At 47.1% G+C, this 19,943-nt stretch overlaps 1 protein-coding gene across 1 annotated transcript in view; it reads left to right on the top strand.

Moving 5' to 3' along the window:
* The window catches only part of SLX4 (SLX4 structure-specific endonuclease subunit), a 45,384-nt gene extending 25,701 nt beyond the window's left edge, over positions 1–19,683 (top strand). Inside the window, exons 8-16 of the mRNA XM_065411980.1 lie at positions 591–904; positions 2,567–2,789; positions 4,191–4,279; positions 8,592–8,738; positions 10,925–11,094; positions 13,066–15,575; positions 17,019–17,121; positions 17,418–17,918; positions 18,615–19,683. Of these exons, the coding sequence (XP_065268052.1) occupies positions 591–904; positions 2,567–2,789; positions 4,191–4,279; positions 8,592–8,738; positions 10,925–11,094; positions 13,066–15,575; positions 17,019–17,121; positions 17,418–17,918; positions 18,615–18,942 (4,385 nt within the window). The 3' untranslated portion in view covers positions 18,943–19,683. The remainder of the gene's footprint in view (positions 1–590; positions 905–2,566; positions 2,790–4,190; positions 4,280–8,591; positions 8,739–10,924; positions 11,095–13,065; positions 15,576–17,018; positions 17,122–17,417; positions 17,919–18,614) is intronic.
* The last annotated feature ends 260 nt before the right edge of the window (positions 19,684–19,943 follow it).

Below are 19,943 nucleotides of genomic sequence, written 5' to 3'. Positions count from 1 at the left end.
GGCTGTGGTAAGGTGGGTGAACATACTCTTCAGGAGTGTGCTCAAATTCTCCTTAGAATCCTCCTGCCAAGGCTCCAGTTACTGAGCTCACAGCTGCATTGGGGAATGCAGAAGAGCCCTGCAGTGGCAAAAGTGAGCCAGTAAGGCACAGAGATTGCTGAATGGCAGTTGTGTGGAGTTGGGGACCTACTGTTGGGCATCAGAAGTCACAAAGAGACAGTGACAGTTGCTGCAAGGTGCTGTGCTGTTTTCCTGTGGCTGGGACAGGCAACCAAAAGCTGCATTGGCAACTTGCCATGAACCTGGGAGATGCCCATAACTTCAGTAAAATAGAGAGATTGCATATGATGAAAGTGAAACTCAACGTTTACAGCTCTCATCATGGAGCAGTGCATAGTGGGATCTGTAGTTTCAGGGGGTTGTTTCCCTGTATTAAAAATGATGGCAGCTGCAGGTGTTGTTGTGGAGCTCTGTGAGTCCAGTTTGGCCTGTGAGCTACACTTCAGGTACCCTGTCTTCAGCTCTCAAAGAAGCTTGCATGTTGTGCTCCTGCACCCTGTATGTTCTATTATATACTTTTTTTTTAATAGAGAAAAAAAGGCGTAAGAACATCCCCCGCACGCCTCCTCCATTGTTACTTCAAGATCCAGAGACAGCCCATAAACGGATTCAAAGCCGGATGGCCATGCTACTAACAGAGGAGGTGGAGTTCCCTAGCACCCCTCCGCTCCCTGCCAGCAGGGTTTTGGAGGAGGAGCCTGGGAAGGCAGCCTGGCTTCTATCTTTGCCCAAAGACCAGCGTTGCATTTTGTGGGAGTATAGTACTTTGACAGGACCCTGTGTCCCAGAGTCCTTCTATGCAGCGGGATTAACCCCTCCTATTTTACCTTGGAAACCTGTGCAGGTGAGGAATCATTCTGTTCTTTCCTCTACTACTTATTCTCACCAGTGGTTTGTCCCTGCCACCTTCTTGCTTTCACACTCGCAATTGTGTGCTCCTTTGCTCTTCGGCCCTGCTGCCCTCCTGAGTCTGCACACTCATTGGCACTGTGTGTTTACCCTTCCGGTTTCCATCACTGCCCTCCTGTGGTCTGACTGTGTACATCTGGTTTTCGAATTGAAGGCAAAGGCACCTGCTGGTCTGTTTAGAGGCTTTTTCTTTTACATTTCAGAAAAAGAAGCTGTGCAGCAATGGAGGGTAATTAAATAAGGAAATCTTACCCAGTCATTTTGACCCCAGTTTAGGTGTATGCTTGCCTCTTACATTGCTGAGGCCCAGAGAGTTCCTGGTTCTTTGATTGGCTCTGGCATGCTCACCACCTTCTATATCTGTTTCCTAGTCCATATACTGTACTTGACTAGCTAGGAATTAAGTTGCACCTGTGTTTTGAGGACATTTGTTAGTATTCCATACAAAGAGTATGGTCCAAGTAAATTGAGGTTGCAAAGTGAAGCATTCAAACGTCAGGCTTTGCCAAATCTGAGGTTGCTTGTGCAACCTTAACTCTACTCCCTCATGCATATGCTTTATGGTACACTCTCTTTAATTACACAATCACAGACTGTTTTATTCACAGATCTCCCACCTCTTTCATTGCACTTCATTCAGTTTAAACATTGATAGGACTCCTTCAGAGTTCTGTCTTTTTTCACACTTACCCTCCAAGAGGGAAAATTTCACTTTGCTTCCTTCCTTATTCATGGACACCAGAAGAATAGTTGGACATTCTTTTTTAAAACAAGAAATGTGGTGTGCATGTGCAAGTACCTTGTTTAAACTCTTATAACTTGGTTAAATCCCAGTAGATTTTCATTTGGTGACTCAAAGGCACGCATCTGACCTAGGAGCTACTTCTGTGCCAGATTTCAAGTTTCTAATGATGAGGCACTAGAGCTGTTCAAAAACAGGTTGCAAAACATTTTAAATAATGGCAGGAGAGTATTTTTCCCTCATAATTTTCATTCTCAGAAATGGCTGAGCCATTTTTATTGAAATGTGTGGGGGAGGGGAGACCCAAACACCATAAAAACTAAAGCAGAGACCAAACCTGGAAAATTTCAGCCCAGAAGGTAAAAGTTCTAAGTTCTAAGTAACTGCAAAAAGACCCTTCAGAGTGGAACCGTTGGCTGCCTTAGCCATAGCTGTCGCAGTGAGCTCCAGCCATAATGAAATGTTCAGCTGTTAGAGTGGGACTACTTCCACCATCCATCCTCCCTGCTCGGCAGCTGCTGTCACACAAATACACTCCCAGGGAAACCCCTCTTCTCACATTCTCCATTGCAGTCAGCTTGCTTTTGAGGGTGGTTTGAGCTCTCTTATCTCCATAGACCTCTCCATATGCAAAGGAGATTTGCCTCGGTAGGTAGCACCGGCATCTGGGGACTGTTCTGGAGACCATGTAACCTTCACACTAGGGCTTTAAAACTGTGAACTAGAGTGTAGTCCAACCACTGAGTGATTCCCAAGCTGCATGAACACACAAGACAGGAACCAATTCTTTCTGTCTGTCTGTAGTCAGGGACCATTTTGCCATCAGTGAGATCTGACCAACCACAACTATCTCAGCAGTTACAGACCAGCAGCAACCATCCTGATCCTGCTTCTGTGGGGCTTGGAAACAGAACTACTGATGATCCCCAGGCAGACCCTGATGGAGAGCAGCAGTTTCTATCTTGCAGCCAGAAGGATGTTCAGACTCTGCAGGACCTGGTGGAGCTGGCTGGGGAAGGACTTACTCTCACGCAGTGGAACATTGACGTTGACCACACCAGTGAAGTGAAGCAACTGAGTAAGTTCTGGCAGCCCTATGAACTGATCCCATCAAATCACATCAGCTAAGCAGAACTGGGCCTGGTCAATACTTGGATAGCAGAGGCTTGACCAGAGGCTGCAGGAAATAAAGGTGATTCAGTAGGTGGCACTTTTTTCACAGAATCATGAATGCTCCAAGCATTGTGTATGGGGTACTGTTCTGCAGCAGTGCCAGCCTGGGAGACTGTCAACTTGACACTTTTTAAACTGACTAATTTTTCATACATCCCGGTTTGGACGGAGTCCCTTTTAAACAGCATGTCCTGAATTTTATTTTTACAGTTCCTTTAAAAACTCTCAGCGTTTTTCTGCTCTTCAGCTGATGCCCAGGAGAGTCTTTTGGACACATCCAAGAGCAATGCTAAAAATACCTGGCCCAGGCCTGCTCACTTCCCCCTTTTCTTTCTGTGCACACCCCTCCTTGCTCCCTGTTCATGTCTGTTGGTGGTCACTGGTAACACACTCTTCCAGAGTCCAGGGAAGGCCATGATGTGTGTAAGCTTCTCCCAAAACAGAGCACAATAGTAATGTCATGCTGGAATATGAGCCAGGAATTGCAACTGACCATCAGCAAAATAGAGAGGCTGACCATACACAAGGGTTGCCAAATGCACAAAGTAAGAACTCTGTGTAAACAGAAAACAGAATATTTATTTCTCTCTAATCTCACAGTTATAGTCCCCTAAGGATTTACTTAGAGCAATAGCAGGTGCCAGATTTTCAGAGGGTGAAGTGATTTTCAAGTTGACAGTGGCCCTTTAAAACTGAGGATCACTTGTCAAGAGTGGGTATATTATGTATTTCCTGTGTCCTTATAAAGGAGAACTCAGTTAATAAATTGTGCCATCTCTCTGCCTTTTCAGTTGGGTGTAGTATTCTTCACTTCCTGTTGTGTAGAGCTGCTGGGCATGTTAAACTGCAGCCATGGTCCATTTTGGAGGGGACTTCACTTTGCTAGTGATTGAAGTAATTCTCATACATATATGTATTTTGGTTTGAGCCCTCTGAGATGAAAGGCTCTAAATAGATGCTAATGCAATTGTACCAGTTTCTCCAGACTTAGGTTTCTTCCGCCACTCCCCATTGAGTTCTGCACACCACACTTTGAAACCCCAGTCTCAGATTCACTCAGGATCCATGGTAGGAGGGTGCTGCCCTCAGCTGAATGGGATTCAGACATCAGCAGCCCAGCCCAGAGGATCACTGTTAAGTAAGGGAGAGGGAGGCTGATATGTCAGGACTGGTTCACATGTGAGTAGGGAGGAGTCACAAGTTTGGGGTATCTGTCAAAGCACAGGTGCCATTAGGAATGTTTACTTTGCAGCTTGTCTCATACAGAGGTTGTGTTTGAGTTTTGCTTTGTATTTTCTTCCTTGAGGAGGAGAATCGGTGGCCAGCGACATTTCACTTAGTGGCTTCGTCCCTCCATCCAAGGTGAAGATGTGCCAGAGCAGCAACCTTCACACAGTAAGGGCAGAGCCTTGTTTAGTTCTCCTTATTTTTTTGTACTTTTACTGCTGTGTATCTCAGGGGTTGAAGGGGGCATATTGATTCATGTAAGAGCGAAATACCTAGAAAGTGACCCAAAATACCTTCCATACCTATCTGTAGAAAAGGAAGAGGTGCCCTGAGGTCCCATCCTTCTGTGGTAGGGATCATCAGAAAAGGCAGCTGATGTCAACACACCCAGTGTCTCACTAATGCCCACAAAGAGGCCTGTGTATGTGACAAAGACCTTGTCCTACAGGGAAATGGAAAGATCTAAACTAAGAGAATATTAGGCAAATATCCAGGTGATTTGTGTAAAGACAAGTGGCTTGTGTACAGGAGGTAATGCACTTAACCCTACGTGAATAATGTAGCTGAAGTCAATATACTTAGATCTACCCACCGCGGTGTCTTCACTTGCGGTGAGTCGACTGCTGACGTTCCCCCGTCGACTCTGCCTGCACCTCTCGGCCTGGTGGAGTACAGGAGTCGATGGGAGAGCGCTCGGAGGTCGATTTATTGTGTCTAGACTAGACGCGATAAATCGACCCCCGCTGGATCGATCGCTGCCCGCCAATCTGGCGGGTAGTATAGACTACCCTTAGTTTCTAAGCATTTCAGGGCAGGAAACCATGTCTTCTTACCTGTCTATCCAGCACCTGGTTATATAAATAAAAATAAAGAGATGGGTTCCTACAGAGTCAGGCTGATTTACACTGAACTCACGCCATCTGGGATAAGAAGCTTACAGATGAGATGGAATGCTGGGAGATCTATGGATGAGAAGCACTTTGTAAGAGCTCAGCACTATTATTACTCACCAAGAAAATCTTCCCGTGGTACCCTCAGTCCATAGGTGAACACATTTCAAAGAAGATAGCTGGATGGGTCGAAGTGTCCTTTAAGAGCTGCAGCCTGACAGATTCTGCACTCCCACATGGTGAGCAGTGCAATGCCATGTGATATGCATCCCCAGAGGTTTTCCCATCAAGCCTGTAATACTTCATCAATCACATTTAACCCCAGATACAGGGACCTTGCCCTGCAGAATCATACTCCAGTTCCCACACTTGCAGTATATGTATAATTTTGTAGAGGTTTCTAATTCTTATCTTTGTTATCAAGATCATCCACTTTATGTAGCAGAAATTTGTTATCCTCTATTTATCTGGTGCACATGTCATGGCGCCTTGTGGATTTTCAGGCCAGATATATTTTGAATCCTTGAGGATGAAGACTGTTGTTTTTGACTGATAGTATTAAGAGATTTCTGAAAGGAATCCAGTCTCGTAGGGGTCAGTGGTAAGCTCTGGCATGTAATCTGTTGGGGATATGGGAGCCCCATTTCTCAGCCTGAGGTTCTCGCTACAGAAACTCCAGCAGAAGTTCCAGTCTCAGATTGTGATCCTTTGGGGTGATCAAAAAATCCTTAAAGATTCAGTTCTCTATGTGACCGGAACTAGAGCAAAGATAGAGGAGCACAGGCTTCTTCACACTGCTCAGCCTCTGTGCCTCATGCCAGAGCCTTTTCTGTTTTATGGGGAAGTTCAGTTCTGTGTCACATTGCAGAACTTGGCCTCGCTGCTGACGCTGCCAGGAGCAGTGCGTGGATTCTGTGATGTGAACAGCTGTCCACTCAGAACTGGATTGAGACCCAGCCACTCACTTTGCCCAGGCTACTGTACAGCCAGGAGAAGGTTTCTAGTTTGAATTCATTTTCCTTTCCTCATTCATGATTTTAGCTGCAGCAGGAAAGCCGATCTTGGCTCCCTGCCCGGAATGTGGCGCCAGTGTGTTTGGTTCAATGGCATTGTAAGGGAACGTCTTGCCAAGAATAAGACAGCAAGAAACAGCTGATTGGTTTCCAGCCTTTGCTTCCTGTCTTCCCCTTGGAGAATGACTCCACTTTTCTGCCCAGACCCATGAAGCCTTCTCCAGCCCATCTACCAAATCCAGGAAGACTGTTCAGATGTGCACTGATAGTTCAGTACTACGTAGTGTCGGCCACCCATGAGCACGTACTGTGTCGAATCAAATGTTGGTTTCCACAGTCCGCTGCAGAATACAGAAACCTGCTAAAATAAATTAAAGAGCTGTGTTGTTCCAGATGGAGCTGCATCTCGCGCAGATGTCTATAGGAATAACATGGGCAGTTCCTCAAGCTACTGAAGGTTAAAAACGTACCAGGTCTGTGACCAGTGCTTCAAGTATAAGCTGATTCCTAGCTGGGTGGGGGAAGCCCCTCCAGTGTACAACTGGCAAGATGAGGATTTTCACTTTCCTTCAAAGAACAGGCCGTGTCTGGTGGCCGGATATCAGACTAGATGGATCCAGTTCTCTTAAAGATCGGACTATCTGGGGCAGCTCCAAAGCTCCTAAAGGAGAAATGGACCGTACGCTGTTTTCTTTTCCTTTGAATTTCATGCTGGTGAAAAGCACTGGTTTGGTTTCAATTGGTACTGAAATTCTCTAGCCTCAGAACAGGTGCAGCACAGGAGATGGCAGGGCAAGTTTCCCTCACATGATGCCCTAGCAGAATGCCCCAGTCCTGACCCAGGGGCACAATCACTAGCCATGTGAGGGAGTTCAGTCTCCATGGCTCCCTTTTTCAGCCTGCCAGCAAGGAACCGTATTTCTGCTAATAGTGGGGGGGGGGGTTATGACGAGTGAGTAAGATTTTCAAAAAGATTTTTCGAATGCCTACGGTCACTTAAGCACTTTTGAAAATTCCACCCAGTGTACCTGTCCATGGGGAAACGGAGTGAGAACACAAGCCATGGAATGCCCAGTTAGATGGTGACATCTCTCAGCTATTATCAGTGTGAGCCAGACTACAGTGAACTGGAGAAGAAAAGGCTCTGTATCCCATGATGCAGTCCCTGAGTCTTCCACTTTCCTTTGTGCCTGTAAACGTGCAGGACTCACACCTGCGGCGCCTCCTGCTGGTCATCTCAGGGAATTAGCTCTTTTCCAGCCTGGGCGCCCTCTGCAGGCCGGTGTCCCACTTGTTTCCGGACCTGTGTCCCTCCCGGACCCCGGTGCCCTTTTATCGGGGGTGCTGCCCCCTGGCAATACCCCCACACTCTGCCTCTGTGTCTCCCCTCTCTGGGGAACCCCCAACCCTCTAATCCCCATCTTGCCTCAGTCTGGGCTACTGCCAGTCATCACTAGCCCCCGCTCCCTGGGGCAGACTGCAGTGTAAAAGCCACTCATCATAGTCAAGGGGGTTCAGACCGGCTGCCTTTGCCTGCCTCCCAGTACCTCTATGGGCCTTGGACCAGGCCCTGCAGCCCGGGGAGTTGCCAGCCTGGAGCTCCCCTGCTCCTCTGGCCTTTCCCCAGCCCTGCTTCACTTCCAGTACCCTTTCTGCAGGCAGCCAGGCCCTGTTCTCTCCCAGCCTGGGGAGAGAGAGAGAGACTGCTGGGCCTCTGGCTCACAGCCTTTTATACAGGCCAGCTGTGGCCTGACTGGGGCATGGACCAGCTGCTGCCGCTTCCCCAAATCAGCCCAGCTTAGTAGCTCTCAGCCACAACCTTCTCCCAGGGCTGACTTTAACCCCTTTTCCACTGGAGTGGGGGAACCGCCCCACTACAGTGCCCTTTCCCATTATTATGCATTCAGTTAAAATAATTCCAGGTAGACATTGAAACCAGAGAGGTGCTATAGATCAGCATGCTGATGTCACTTGGGAAGGCCCTGTGTTGATATGCTTGTTGCATTGGTTGGGGATAGGTGCACCTCATGGCATGACTTTGCTCCTAATCTTGCAGTGTTGCTAGCTGCAGTACAGTCCGAACAATTTCAGAAGTCTGCTCCAGCCTCACCTCCCAAGTTTGGCTTAGATGCTGAGTACATCCCAGTGAGGACTGCTTACTCACACTGCAGTCAGCCTGTGGGTCAAATTCTCTGCTGGAGTAAGTGGAGCTGTTTGCAGCTAGCCTGCAGAGAATTTGGCCCAGTGTGTTTAAGGCCAGTTAAAACTGAAGTCTCACTAAAACTGTCCTTTCTGCCAGAACAGGCAGGGTAACAGAGCTCAGCATGACTCCAGCTGCAGGGTAGTAACTCCAAAGGGAAAGCTTGATACTAGTTGCTTCTCAAATTCATTATTGTTGGCGTAGAAGTGAAATTTAATCGAGGACATGAATCATCACAAAGGGGAAAGATAAATCCATCCAAACCTGGGCTCAGAGTACAGCAGCATTGACAAATTGGGTTATCCCCTCTGCCTTTGTCAGGGAAATGAATTACAGCTGCACCAGCGTTTTTCTCTCTCCTTCCTTCTTTGTTCTAGTCCTCACTCAGGTCGCTGGCTGCCGATTTCAGTGGAATGGTCAACAACCCCCATCTAAGTGACGTCCAGTTCCAGGTAGACAGTGGGGAAGTCCTTTATGCCCATATGTTTGTGCTTTATGCACGGTGCCCACAGCTGACTGAAGTCGTAAGTATGGCTGGATGTGTTTGCTTTTGTATTTGTTTGCTGTGCTGCCTTCCTCTTCCTTCTGGCAGTGCTGTTGTCTCTGGGCACAGCTGCCATGCGGTACTCTCCTCCTAACTAGGAAGAGATTGGCTCCAATCTCTACAGGCAGTTCTGCTTCAGAGTCGGGAGCAGGTGCTAAAGCCTGGTGCAGAGGGCACTTCTGACCCAGCTGTGATTTGCAGCCGCCTGCCCCTCCCCGCAGGCAGGTAGCAAGAGTCCTGTGGTGTCGTCATAGAGAGTGAGTGGCAGTTGTTTGAAGGAGTAAGGGGGATGGTAGGTCCAGCAATCTGCCAGCAGTTTATACGGGAGGGTATATATCTAACTATATGTTTGCCCTCTGGATTTCCATAGCCACCCACCCCACACAAGCCTAGGCTACTGAGTCCTGACTGGTACATCTGTCCTGCCCTTCTCCTAGAGCTGAGCTTGAGCGACACATGAAATCCAGGGACTAGGCCATGGAGAGTCTAGCTATGCCTATGCGTGACCTTTATGAGGGTCTGTCTCCACCCCTTCCCCCAGAGTAGAAATCATTTCCCTGTACAAGGCCTCTCCTCCCACAGTTGCTGTTGAGCTAACAGTGCTGAACAGAGCTTCTCATGAAGGACAGTGAAATGCTCCTCATGCTCCCAGCGGGGTGTGCAGTCGAGCATCCCACAGTACCTCCTCAATAGTATCCCGCCAACGCAACGTGACGGGCCCTGAGTCTAGGATCTGAACCCTGGTCGTAGCACGAAGAGCTGCCACCAGCATCTGAACACATTTTGAGTTTCCTTAAATGCTGTTAACTCAGAGGCACCTGTACACCCTGAGACCCCTTTGTAAATGGAGTTAGGAGGCTGAGGTGATGGCTTAGCCCCATGCACAGTGGTTTAGATACACTCCCAGCATTACTGACTCATAGCCCAACCATACAACCCTTTCTTACCTGAGTAGTCCTCATTGACTACTTGCATGCATAGGAATTACTTGTATGCGTAATGGTTGTAGGATCCGGCCCCTACATGATATGTTTAATCCCTTCTGTGTGGATCTTTTCCCTCTTCTGCAGTGTGGTGTTTTCCATTTAGTCTCTCTGTTGGCCAGGGGAGTGTTGTTAGAGCCAGGTCTTGCCATTTTCAGAGACCTTGAGCCACTGGAAGTTAATAGAGGAATCAGAAGCAACTGGGAGCCTGTGTTTTCTGTTTGGCTATGTCCACACTTGGAGTTGGGGGATTGATTCCCAGCTTGCGTAGGCAAACTCATGCTAGCTATTGTGGAGCTAGCACGCTAAATATAGTAGTGTAGCCATAGTACCATGGGCAGTGGTGAGCGGCAGCACGGCTAGCAACCAAGGGTACATGCCTGTGGAGTCTGGGTGGGTTTGTACTTGGGCAGCTAGCCCGTGCTGCCACTCACTGCTACCCTTGCTACTGCAGCTACACTACTATTTTAGCATGCTAGCTCAATAAAAGCTAGCGTGAGTATTTCTACACAAGCTGGGAATCACAGCCCTAGCTCCAAGTGTTAGCTGTAGCCTTTGGGTGATATTCAGTACCATAAGAGAGAATCTCAGATACTGCAGTGGATGCTATGGGTGGATAGGGGTGGAAGCATGCCAGCAAGAGAGGGGAGCAGGGTCAATCCATGCGGGTGCAGCGGGTATGATTCAGGTTGCGAAGGATATGGGAAAAGCTGATCAGTCCCTCCTTTCTATGCAGTCCCATAACAGGAAAGCAAAAGGCCACTCAATGCAATCCATGATTGGTAAATTTAGAACCAATCCAAGGAAACTTTTCTTTACCCAGCGTATAGTCAGCCTGTGCAGTTCACTGCTCTAGAAGGTACTGGATTTAGAAAGGGGCTGGATAAGGTTATGACTGATGTGTGGCAGTTATACAGAGGGATCAGACGTCATACTTCCAGGTGTAAGGTGATGGCTGTAGGGGTCAGGAGGAACACTCCCCCGCCCCCATAAGGAGCACTGCATATTTGACTTCTTTAGCTTTCCTCTGAAGCCTCGGATACTGGCTACTGCCAGAGTCCAGATGAGGATTTAGTGGATGAAAGGTCTGATCTGGTGTGGGCATTCTGGGCCTGATCCCCCCGTGCCCCTCTCTTGCTGACAAATGACCCTGCTTTGGCTGTTTGTTTCTTTTCACTCTCAGGTTCACAGTGAAGGTTTCTTAGTGGAAGAGGATGGGAATTTGCGGACCCGTCGAGTGTTGCTGAGTGAAGTGACGGCCGAGGCAGCCCGTGCATTTCTGCAGTACCTCTATGCAGCTGATATCAGTATCCCTGCCCAGGTGCTCTCTGATGTGGGAGCTCTTGCTGTCAGGTGTGTACACTGCTGTCTAGTCACTTACACCATGAGATTTATTTGGGGTCCCAGCCTGGGAATTTACAGCCAAGTTTCTGCAGAGGTGACTCCCCCAGGCTGCATTGGTTTAGGTGAAGTCCTTTCAGTTCAGATGTTCAGTGGCAGTCAGCGTTTTGCAGTTTTCCTGCACATATCTAGCCAACATCTTCATTCCTGGCCTGAGTGGCTACAGCAAACTTTTTAATTCTCAGTGTACGTTTCCAGTGTGACCATTGTCACAGAAGTGTCACTCCCCTCATCTTCTCACTGGGTGTATCTGCTGAGTTACACCTGTCAGCACAGGCCCATTATAGCCTGGGGGAGAACAAGCCATTCCATTCTGCCCCTAGTGTCCTCAGCAGCATTTGATTCCATGGTCTCTGTTGTTGCTGCTGGTGGTGATGTAATAATAATTAGTATGTCTTTCATCTGAGGTTCTCTAAGCACTTCACTAACTATAGTCAGTTAATCCCCAGAAGACCTGCTGAGAGATCAATACTGTGTGTAACACTAACTTGCGGTATCAACCTTACTGTCATTTCGTGATTCTAAGTGCTCTTCATGAATAGTCCTTAAAAAATGGATAGATTCAAGGGATTCCGTCAACTTAAAAAATCACCCCCCTCTGAGAATGTGGACCTGTTAGTTTTACAAATAACACCTAATGACCCAGAGTGAAAGAGGTGAAAGAAAAATGTATTCTATATTTTCTGTGCATTCACAGTACCTTCCTCTGTACCAACAACTAGTCAGTTTCCCCTGACGTTTGTATATTCCTTCACAGTAGTGAGACAGAAACAGATTTTAAAAAAACAGGGAAAAAAGTCTGATTGTAAAACCACAAAAATGGATACAAGGACTCGGGGAAGGTGTAAAACTTGCCTTTCGACTGAGTAGATTTCAAATTGATTGTGTCCCTTTAAGGAAACTGCATCTAATTTGCGAGGACACATTCACAAACCAGGCCCTAGTTCAGGGGTGGGCAACCTATGGCACGCGTGCCGAAGGCGGCACGCGAGCTGATTTTCAGTGGCACTCTCACTGCCCGGGTCCTGGCCACCGGTCCGGGGGCCTCTGCTTTTTAATTTAATTTTAAATGAAGCTTCTTAAACTTTTTAAAAACCTTATTTACTTTACATACAACAGTAGTTTAGTTATATATTATAGACTTATAGAAAGAGACCTTCTAAAAACATTAAAATGTATTACTGGCACGTGAAACCTTAAATTAGAATGAATAAATGAAGACTCGGCACACCACTTCTGAAAGGCTGCCGACCCCTGGCCTAGTTCTTATGCCTAGTGAGCAGCAGGAGAGTTAGGTGGAAACAGAACAGACTGTGGGTTGGAGTCACAATGTAGCTACAGCAAAGCTGATGAGTTTGCATGGATGTTGTATGTCCGATCGATGGGATGTTTCATGCATATTTTCTAAGCCTATCAGTTTGATTGAGGCTCTGTCCTTGACACCTGACCTTCTGCCCCTTTTTGCAATGTGGCAAATTTAGACTCTTGAGAGCATTAAATGTTCTCTGCTTTGGGAGGGTCTATATTGAGCCTACTAGCTTCATTTCAGGGAGAAGCTGCTCAGACATGAGAGCCTTCTTAGCGAAGGAGTCCATGATGGAGGCAGAAACAGAAGAAGTGTAAACATGATCATCCTGCTCTTTGGGAGGGCTGTGATTTGCCTCTTAGTTTTGTCTGCGGTGCCAGGAATTTTAATTCCAGCCATGTAAAGTCTTTTACCTTAAAATATAAGCTTTAAGGAGTGGGACTAGTGCTTTCGGGTATTGGCTGGGAAAGGGGATTCTGAATAATAGAGTTAGATTTGAGCTGATGCATCTAATGGAAATGAGGCACGTGATTCTTGTAAGGAAATTGGCATGAGGATGCTGGTGGCCGAGCTAACTGGTGGAGGGAAAACAATAACCTTCCATTGTATCGTTGCAGGTTTGATGTGAGTGAACTGATCTCTGTATGTGGAAACAGCCCTGGGGAGACGGAGGAGCATGCTGTGGTGGACTCAGGAGATGAACTTTTCTCCGTGGGGGAAGAAGAAAATTGTGACAACAGAGCTGAGAATTTCCAGGAGCTCTTGAGGTCAATGTGGGTAGATGAAGATGAGGAAGAAGTAGCTTTGCTGAAACCTGAAGACCAGGAAGAGGAAGACAATGAGAAAGTGGATGAGCAGGAACTGGAGGAAATTTATGAGTTTGTTGCCACTCAGCGAAAGATTGTTCAAGATGAAGCAGAGGTGGAAGAAGGCACAGGCAGCTGCACTTACAGTGAAACAAAGGAGGCCCAAAATGTGAACCAACAGACTGAGGATGAAGAGGTGGAGGTGTGTGAATCTCCCTCAACAAGCAGCAAGATTAAAGAATGGAAGGAAAACTTTCGTGTGGGAAGATCCAGCTGTGAATCGCCTGGGCAAGAAAAGAAAATCCCAGGTATGAGTAGGAGTGAGAGCATGAGTGTTACACAAATCGCTCCTGTGCACTTGCAGGATAAGCCTTGTGAGTGCGGTGATGTTGCGGCTTCCCATGGTAGAGCCTCTGATGAAAGAGAGGGCTCTCAGAGAATGCCCAAAGTTGTGAAGGTTTCTAGATTCTCTCAGATTTCACAAGATGAAGAAGAGAATGATGCCTGGGAAAAAATGTTCCCTAGTTGTCGACACAATGGTGCTGACCTCAGTAAAAGTTATGATCCCATGTTTTCCGCAACCCAAGGGGAACATTGTGAGCCTTCTGCACTAAATGAAGACAACAAAGAGTCAGGAGAGATTTTCAGTGAAACACATGTTGAGGTTAATAAACCACCTGTTCACCATCAGTCACAGAAAGACCTTCTGTCAGTTAGGAGTGATTTGTGTAGCAGTCCTCTTATCAACCCTTGCTCACCGGTTTTGCCAGCTGTTGGTTCATCACCTATGTCTCCAGAATCAAATAGGACATTTTCCAGAGTATCCACAGAAATTTCTCCCATATCAGCACCAAAGCAAAATAAAAATAAAGGACTCTTTCAGTCTGATGATGCATCCTTCCAAAAAGCCAGTGAACAGAATGATGCTTCAGGACTTGAGAAGATCATAAAGAACACACTTTCTCCAGCGAAGTCTCCCCACGTTGATTTAAAAAAGCAAAAACACGTCCCAACTGGCTCATCATTGGTCCTCACAACTCAGAATACTGCTTCTCATGTGAACCAAGAGGCTGAAGTTATTCTTTTGCTGGATTCTGATGAAGAAATGGAGTTAGAACAAATGAAGAAGAAATCCGATTCTGAATCTTCCCTGAGGGAAATGGAAATCTCCAGGCGATTGGATTGTAACTGTAAGAAAGTGCAGCAAGAGCACGAGGTACCAAAATCTGGACCTGTTTCAGTTGCTGACATTGAAATACACCAGAGACAATTTCAAGTGTCACTAGGAAGTCAAGACAAGATGCACAGTGAGAATGCTGTAAAGCTGTCAGGAGAGATGCCTCTTAACAACCAGGTTGGGACTTGTATTGATAGCAGACTGATTCTGAGCCATGAGGAGAGCTCTAGCATGGACACCTCATGGTTGGTGCCAGACACACCTCTTCTTACCAGAAGCAGGAACTGCTCAACACAGACCCAGGCAACAAGTATATGCTGTTTGAGGAATCAGGGGTCTAAGCACAGGACTACGGCTTTATTGATAAATACTAGTGACCATAAACAAGCTGGGGAAACTATGAAGATTCCAGAGATAACTTCAGATCTGTTACTTGCAACTTCCTCACAAAAACATTTGCTTACAGAGAACTCCTCAGTCAGCAAAAAAACCTCTCCTGGCAGCCCTTTAGGTCAGTCTTGGAAGGATTCTCTGCGAGTTTCTCCAGCTCCACTCTCACCTGCCTGTGTTCGTGTGAAAGAGAAGTCTTCAGAAAACCCGTCTTCACCCATACGAGGCCTTCCATGCCGTGAGCTGTCTCTGGAGAATAAAACAGACATTAGTGTGGTTGAGGTAGAGGACAGTGAGGAGGAAAAGGAGGTGGCTCCACTCCCTTCGAGTGGCAGCTTCCTGCTCGGTGATGAGCCACCAATCCCAGTTGATGACGACTGCTGGAGTGTCGAACATCTGTCACCAATCAAAGATAATAACAGGGTGCTTGCGAGGTTGGACTGTGCAAATACCAGCAGTCCCATCCGCGGAAAAAGTGGCTCTCAGCACGACCAATGGAAGAGCCCAATCAGAGCCCTGGAAATTACAGGTAGCACTCCTCTTCGAGGAAATCCTGTTGACAATAGAAAGACCTTGTTTTGTCATGAAGAGAGTCCTGTTGAGGCACATTCTTCAGTGAGCAATAGGTTAAGTTTTTGGAACTCTAAAGTCTGGGATGATTGGGATGAAGATGAACTCCCAGAGATTCTTCCTCTCACACAGAGGGTGTCAGCTGCAGCAGCTGCCCAGAATACCCAGCCCCTAAAGACTCCTGGTAAGTACTTGTATGAATCCCAGAATCATCCCAGTTTTCATTTGAACTGGTCACTCTGTCTGTAGTTCACCTTGTTGTGTTTGGGTGGTTCACCTGCTGGTCTGACATGATTTTCAAGGCCAGGTGCCAGAGAGGTAGTGTCCGCTTCACAGTTCCTAGTTGCTAGGTAGGGGATTCCACTTGGCACTCAGTATTACTGGAATACAGTGTTTTTGTGTTTCATTCACATTGTTTGTTTCATGAGTCCCATTCCCCAGGGAAGTTTTTGCAGTGAACAATATCAAGATCATAATACAGGTGTTTTTTTTAATCTAAATCCTACTGGATGCTTGGCTGCTGTGGGTATGGTTTGGTATCAATATGATCCTTACTATTCAACACTATCTGTGACCGTTCTGTTAACAGCACGTGAGGCCTTCAGACCAGCTACTTTGCCAGTAGAACAGTTGCAGTTGTCTTTCTTTTTACATATATGAATGTGGCAAGCAAATTGGGAGACTTATAGCACTGGCAAACACTAGGCAGGCTGCAGATGGGCGTCATGCAAGCTTTCCTTTAAAGCTCAGACAGTGCCCCTCAGTCCTGACCTGTAGCCCCAGTTCTGGGCCCCTTCCCAGAGGCTCTCGTAATACACTCAAATCTTGACCTACGAAGAGGGAAATAGTATGATCTAGTGATATGAGTGGGAGATTGGGCTCTTCCCATCTCTGACACAGACTCACTGTGTGATTTGGGCAGTAACTTAATATCTCTGTGCTTCAGCTTAAATATCTGTACATTTGACCTAACACGTACCTCTCTGCAGTGCTAGAGAGCTTATTTGATTACAGTTTTTAAATCTCTATAGACTGATATAGCTCCTTCTATCCAAGATCTCATAGTGTTAATTAATTACGCCACTTTGGTTGATAGTTTCGCAGTAAGGGATTAGGAAGTGGCCAACAAACTAATTTTGCTTTAGACCCAGCTCAATGTTCTAACTTGGCTCTCCAGAGAGTTAAGACCCATTCATTTACCTCTGGAACAACAGCCCCTCTTCTCTGAATTTCACCCTCCTGTGCTACAGACATGGCTCATGCCAGCAGTGGCCCCTTTACAAAGTTCAATAACACAGCCTTTTTTTAACTGGCAAAAGGTGCCTGTCCTTACAGCATAGGGACTTTGGGTCCAAAACTTGTAATTTCTTTTAAATTAAACTGTTTTCTTAGTTAAAGTGAGTAAAAACAAAACAATAAAAGGCTGACTTGAGTCCACCTAACCCCCCACCCAAAGTTTTCACAGCTCTGTCTAAAATGAACATGAGATAGTTGGTAAAGGGCTGTGGGATCCTACAATTATGTGTCCTTGTAATATCTTTCACAAAGACTAGAAATCATCAGCCAGTCCCAGGACCCTCCATTTTGATATATTTATTCTCATTGTAATAATTTCATTTTGCTGCAGACCCTGTCTGTCACAAGAGAAACCAGCCCCCCAGAGTTCCCATAACACCAGTACCAGCTTACTCCATCATGGAGACCCCAGAGCTGAAGAAGGAACTGAACAGGTTAGTGTTGCCTCCATGAGCACCTTGGAGAACAAGGCCAGTTTCTTAATGTGCAGGTACCTGCAGGGAAGTAGCTTGACAGAGAAGCCCCTTTGCAGCAAGAGAGAAACATTTGATGGCATTCCAGTAAATGTTGCTTGAGACCCAGTTAGTATTGGTGGCTGGACTGCAGACTTCATGTGGGACTGGAGCCTTCAATTCCTCCACCCATGCTGCGACGCCACAAAGATGGGGCATCACCACATCAGCCTAAACTTACCATATTGCGTAACTAAAGTGTCACCTTTGTATTTTAGATTTGGAGTACGTCCTCTCCCAAAACGGCAGATGGTGTTAAAGCTGAAGGAGATATTCCAGTATACTCATCAGATCATGTCCTCTGACTCAGAGGATGAGATCTCATCCTCCCAACCACCCCTACAGAAAGCCACTGTGAAGTACCCCAGCCAACCCCAAGCAGACTTGATTGAACTGAGAGAAGAGAGTTCCAAAGCCTCCAGTGTAGGGCGCAAGCAGAAGCTGGGGGTTTCGGTCCCTTCCCTGCCAGTTCTGGGCAATGGTGATGCTGACAGCTCAGCGGGCCCCTCTACAACAGGCTATCTGAGTACTAAGAAAACAGCTGAAACTAAAGGCCACCCAGGAGGAGCCAGAGGGCTAAAGGGAGATACTTTGTCTCCAGCTACATCTCCAGTTAAAGGTTCTCTGGTGGGCAGTGCTGATGGACAGGTGCTCTCAGCATCTCAGGAGTCTGCAGCTTCTTCAGTGGCTGGAAGTGACAACTCCTTTGGGTCACAGAGGTAAGGGACTGAAACAGCAGGGAAAACCTCATTTACTGGTGTGGGTCTGGTCAAGGGGGGGAGACACCTCAGCTCTCCCTCAAAGTAGAGAAGCCCTGCCCTTTGTCCTGGGCTTGGCTCACCCACATATCCTTTTTCGGGGGGTTTCAGTCTAATTCCTAGTGATCTCTTGTCAGATCACAAAACCATAGTTTGGCATATCTGGTATTCTGAGCTTGGTAAAGGCCCACGCCTGGGATGTCTGGGCTCTGTAGGTCAAGAGTGAGAAGCACTGGCAGAGCTGAATGGAGGCCCAGAACTGGAATAGCAGGGGTCTCTGCTGGTCACAGGAGGTGCAATAACAGAGCTGTGCATAGGGAGTCCAAGAGTAGAATAGAAGCAGGCAGTGCTGGGTCAGGATTGAGGAGCACCAGCACATGTATGAGGGGCCCAAGACTGGAATAGCAGGAGATGCTGCCGATACAGTGGGAGGGGCATTGGCAGAGCTGAGAATGGAAGTTCGCTGAACGCTTGCCCACACTGTCTGTCCCGTCAGACAGTTATTTTAATGAGACCTAAAATGTCAGAGAATTCATAGCACTAGGGTGGGCCACACAAGGGCGTTTAATCAATAACTCCACCATGTTCCCTGTTGGTCCATGATCATTTCCTTGGTAATAGGGCATTTCATTGATCTCTCCTCTCTCTCATTTTCAGTTCTTCTTCCAATGAGTTTGAGACAGGTGCCCTTACATCTGAAGAGGACGAAGGGATCCCAGCATCTCAGGCTGCAGCCCGGGAGGCAGATAAGCTGGAGGCAGTGAGAAGCTACATCCATTCAAATCCAGTCCTGCACCGGAAGATCCTCCTTTACCAGCCCTTTGAGCTGACTGGGCTGCAGGCAGAGCTGAAGCAGAATGGCATTAAGATTGCACTGGGAAAATTGCTGGACTTTTTGGACGCTCACTGTATCACCTTTACCACGGCTGGGGCTCGGAAAGAGAAGCAGCAGCAACGTGGGGGCAAGAAAAAGGGATGCAAATGATACTGACTGGAGCCTCCTTTCCCTTCCCTGCTGCCTTGGTGCATTGACACTTCCCCATTCCAGGCTCTAAAACTCTTCCCATTGTTCCGTGTCAGAGCTTCTTCAAGAATTGCTCCTCTGTTTTGCTACTAAACATTCTCCCTGCCCCGGTAGAATCTGCTGTACACATGCTTATGCTGCTGACTTTTCAGTCAGTTAGAACATTGCTCCCCGATGTGCTCGAATGGCTTGGAACTGTGAGAGAAGCATCTGTTCCCAGTCACTCTGCTTTAGAGGTGCAGAGACCCCGCATGCTTTTAGTACCATCCACCCCACTCCCTGCTGAAACAGTGCCTGCTGGATCTCTAGGACACCAAGGCCACTACTAGTACTGCTGGAGCTTCAGCATACAGCTAATATGGTCCCTCTGCTTGTTTTCCTAGTTCTTTAGCCATCAGTTTCCTTTTGCCTTTTCTGTCATCTTTTCCCCTTCCATTCCACTTTCTTTTATCTGTCCTCCTCTGCCTTTTCCTTTTCAGTTGTTTCCTCTCCTCTTGTCCTCCCCGCTTGCCTTCCTCTTTTCTAATAGGTTTTATTTCAGCCTTGCTTCTAACTGCTGCTTCTAGAGGTAGAGCTTCTTCTAAGTGCCTGACAGAGGGTGCTACTTCCAAGCTCCTCACTGAGTGCATCAGTGTTGGAACATAAGGTCCTGCCTGAATGGTAAGAGTGCCTTGGAAGGAAGCAGGTCAAATCCCCCTGAATTGTTCTCTCCTAGAATAGAAACAGACCTGCCTAACCCACCACACTAGCAGGAAACAACTCGCTTTGCCCTGATGTGTAAAGCATGAGAACAGCCAGATGTTCAGGTTTGTCTTTGGGACCCCAGCGGTTTTACAGTCTGTTTATTCAGTTTGAGATTTTACTCTACAGATGCAGGGGCAGGGAGTGCTGTGGTGGCAGCATTGTCTAGTGGGTAGTTCAGGAGACCTAGCTTCTGTTCCTGGCTCACTCTGTGATCTTTG

This window comes from Emys orbicularis, chromosome 10 (genome assembly GCF_028017835.1).
Source record: "Emys orbicularis isolate rEmyOrb1 chromosome 10, rEmyOrb1.hap1, whole genome shotgun sequence".
Lineage (NCBI taxonomy): Eukaryota > Metazoa > Chordata > Testudines > Emydidae > Emys > Emys orbicularis.
This window is presented reverse-complemented; position numbering and strand designations above follow the sequence as displayed.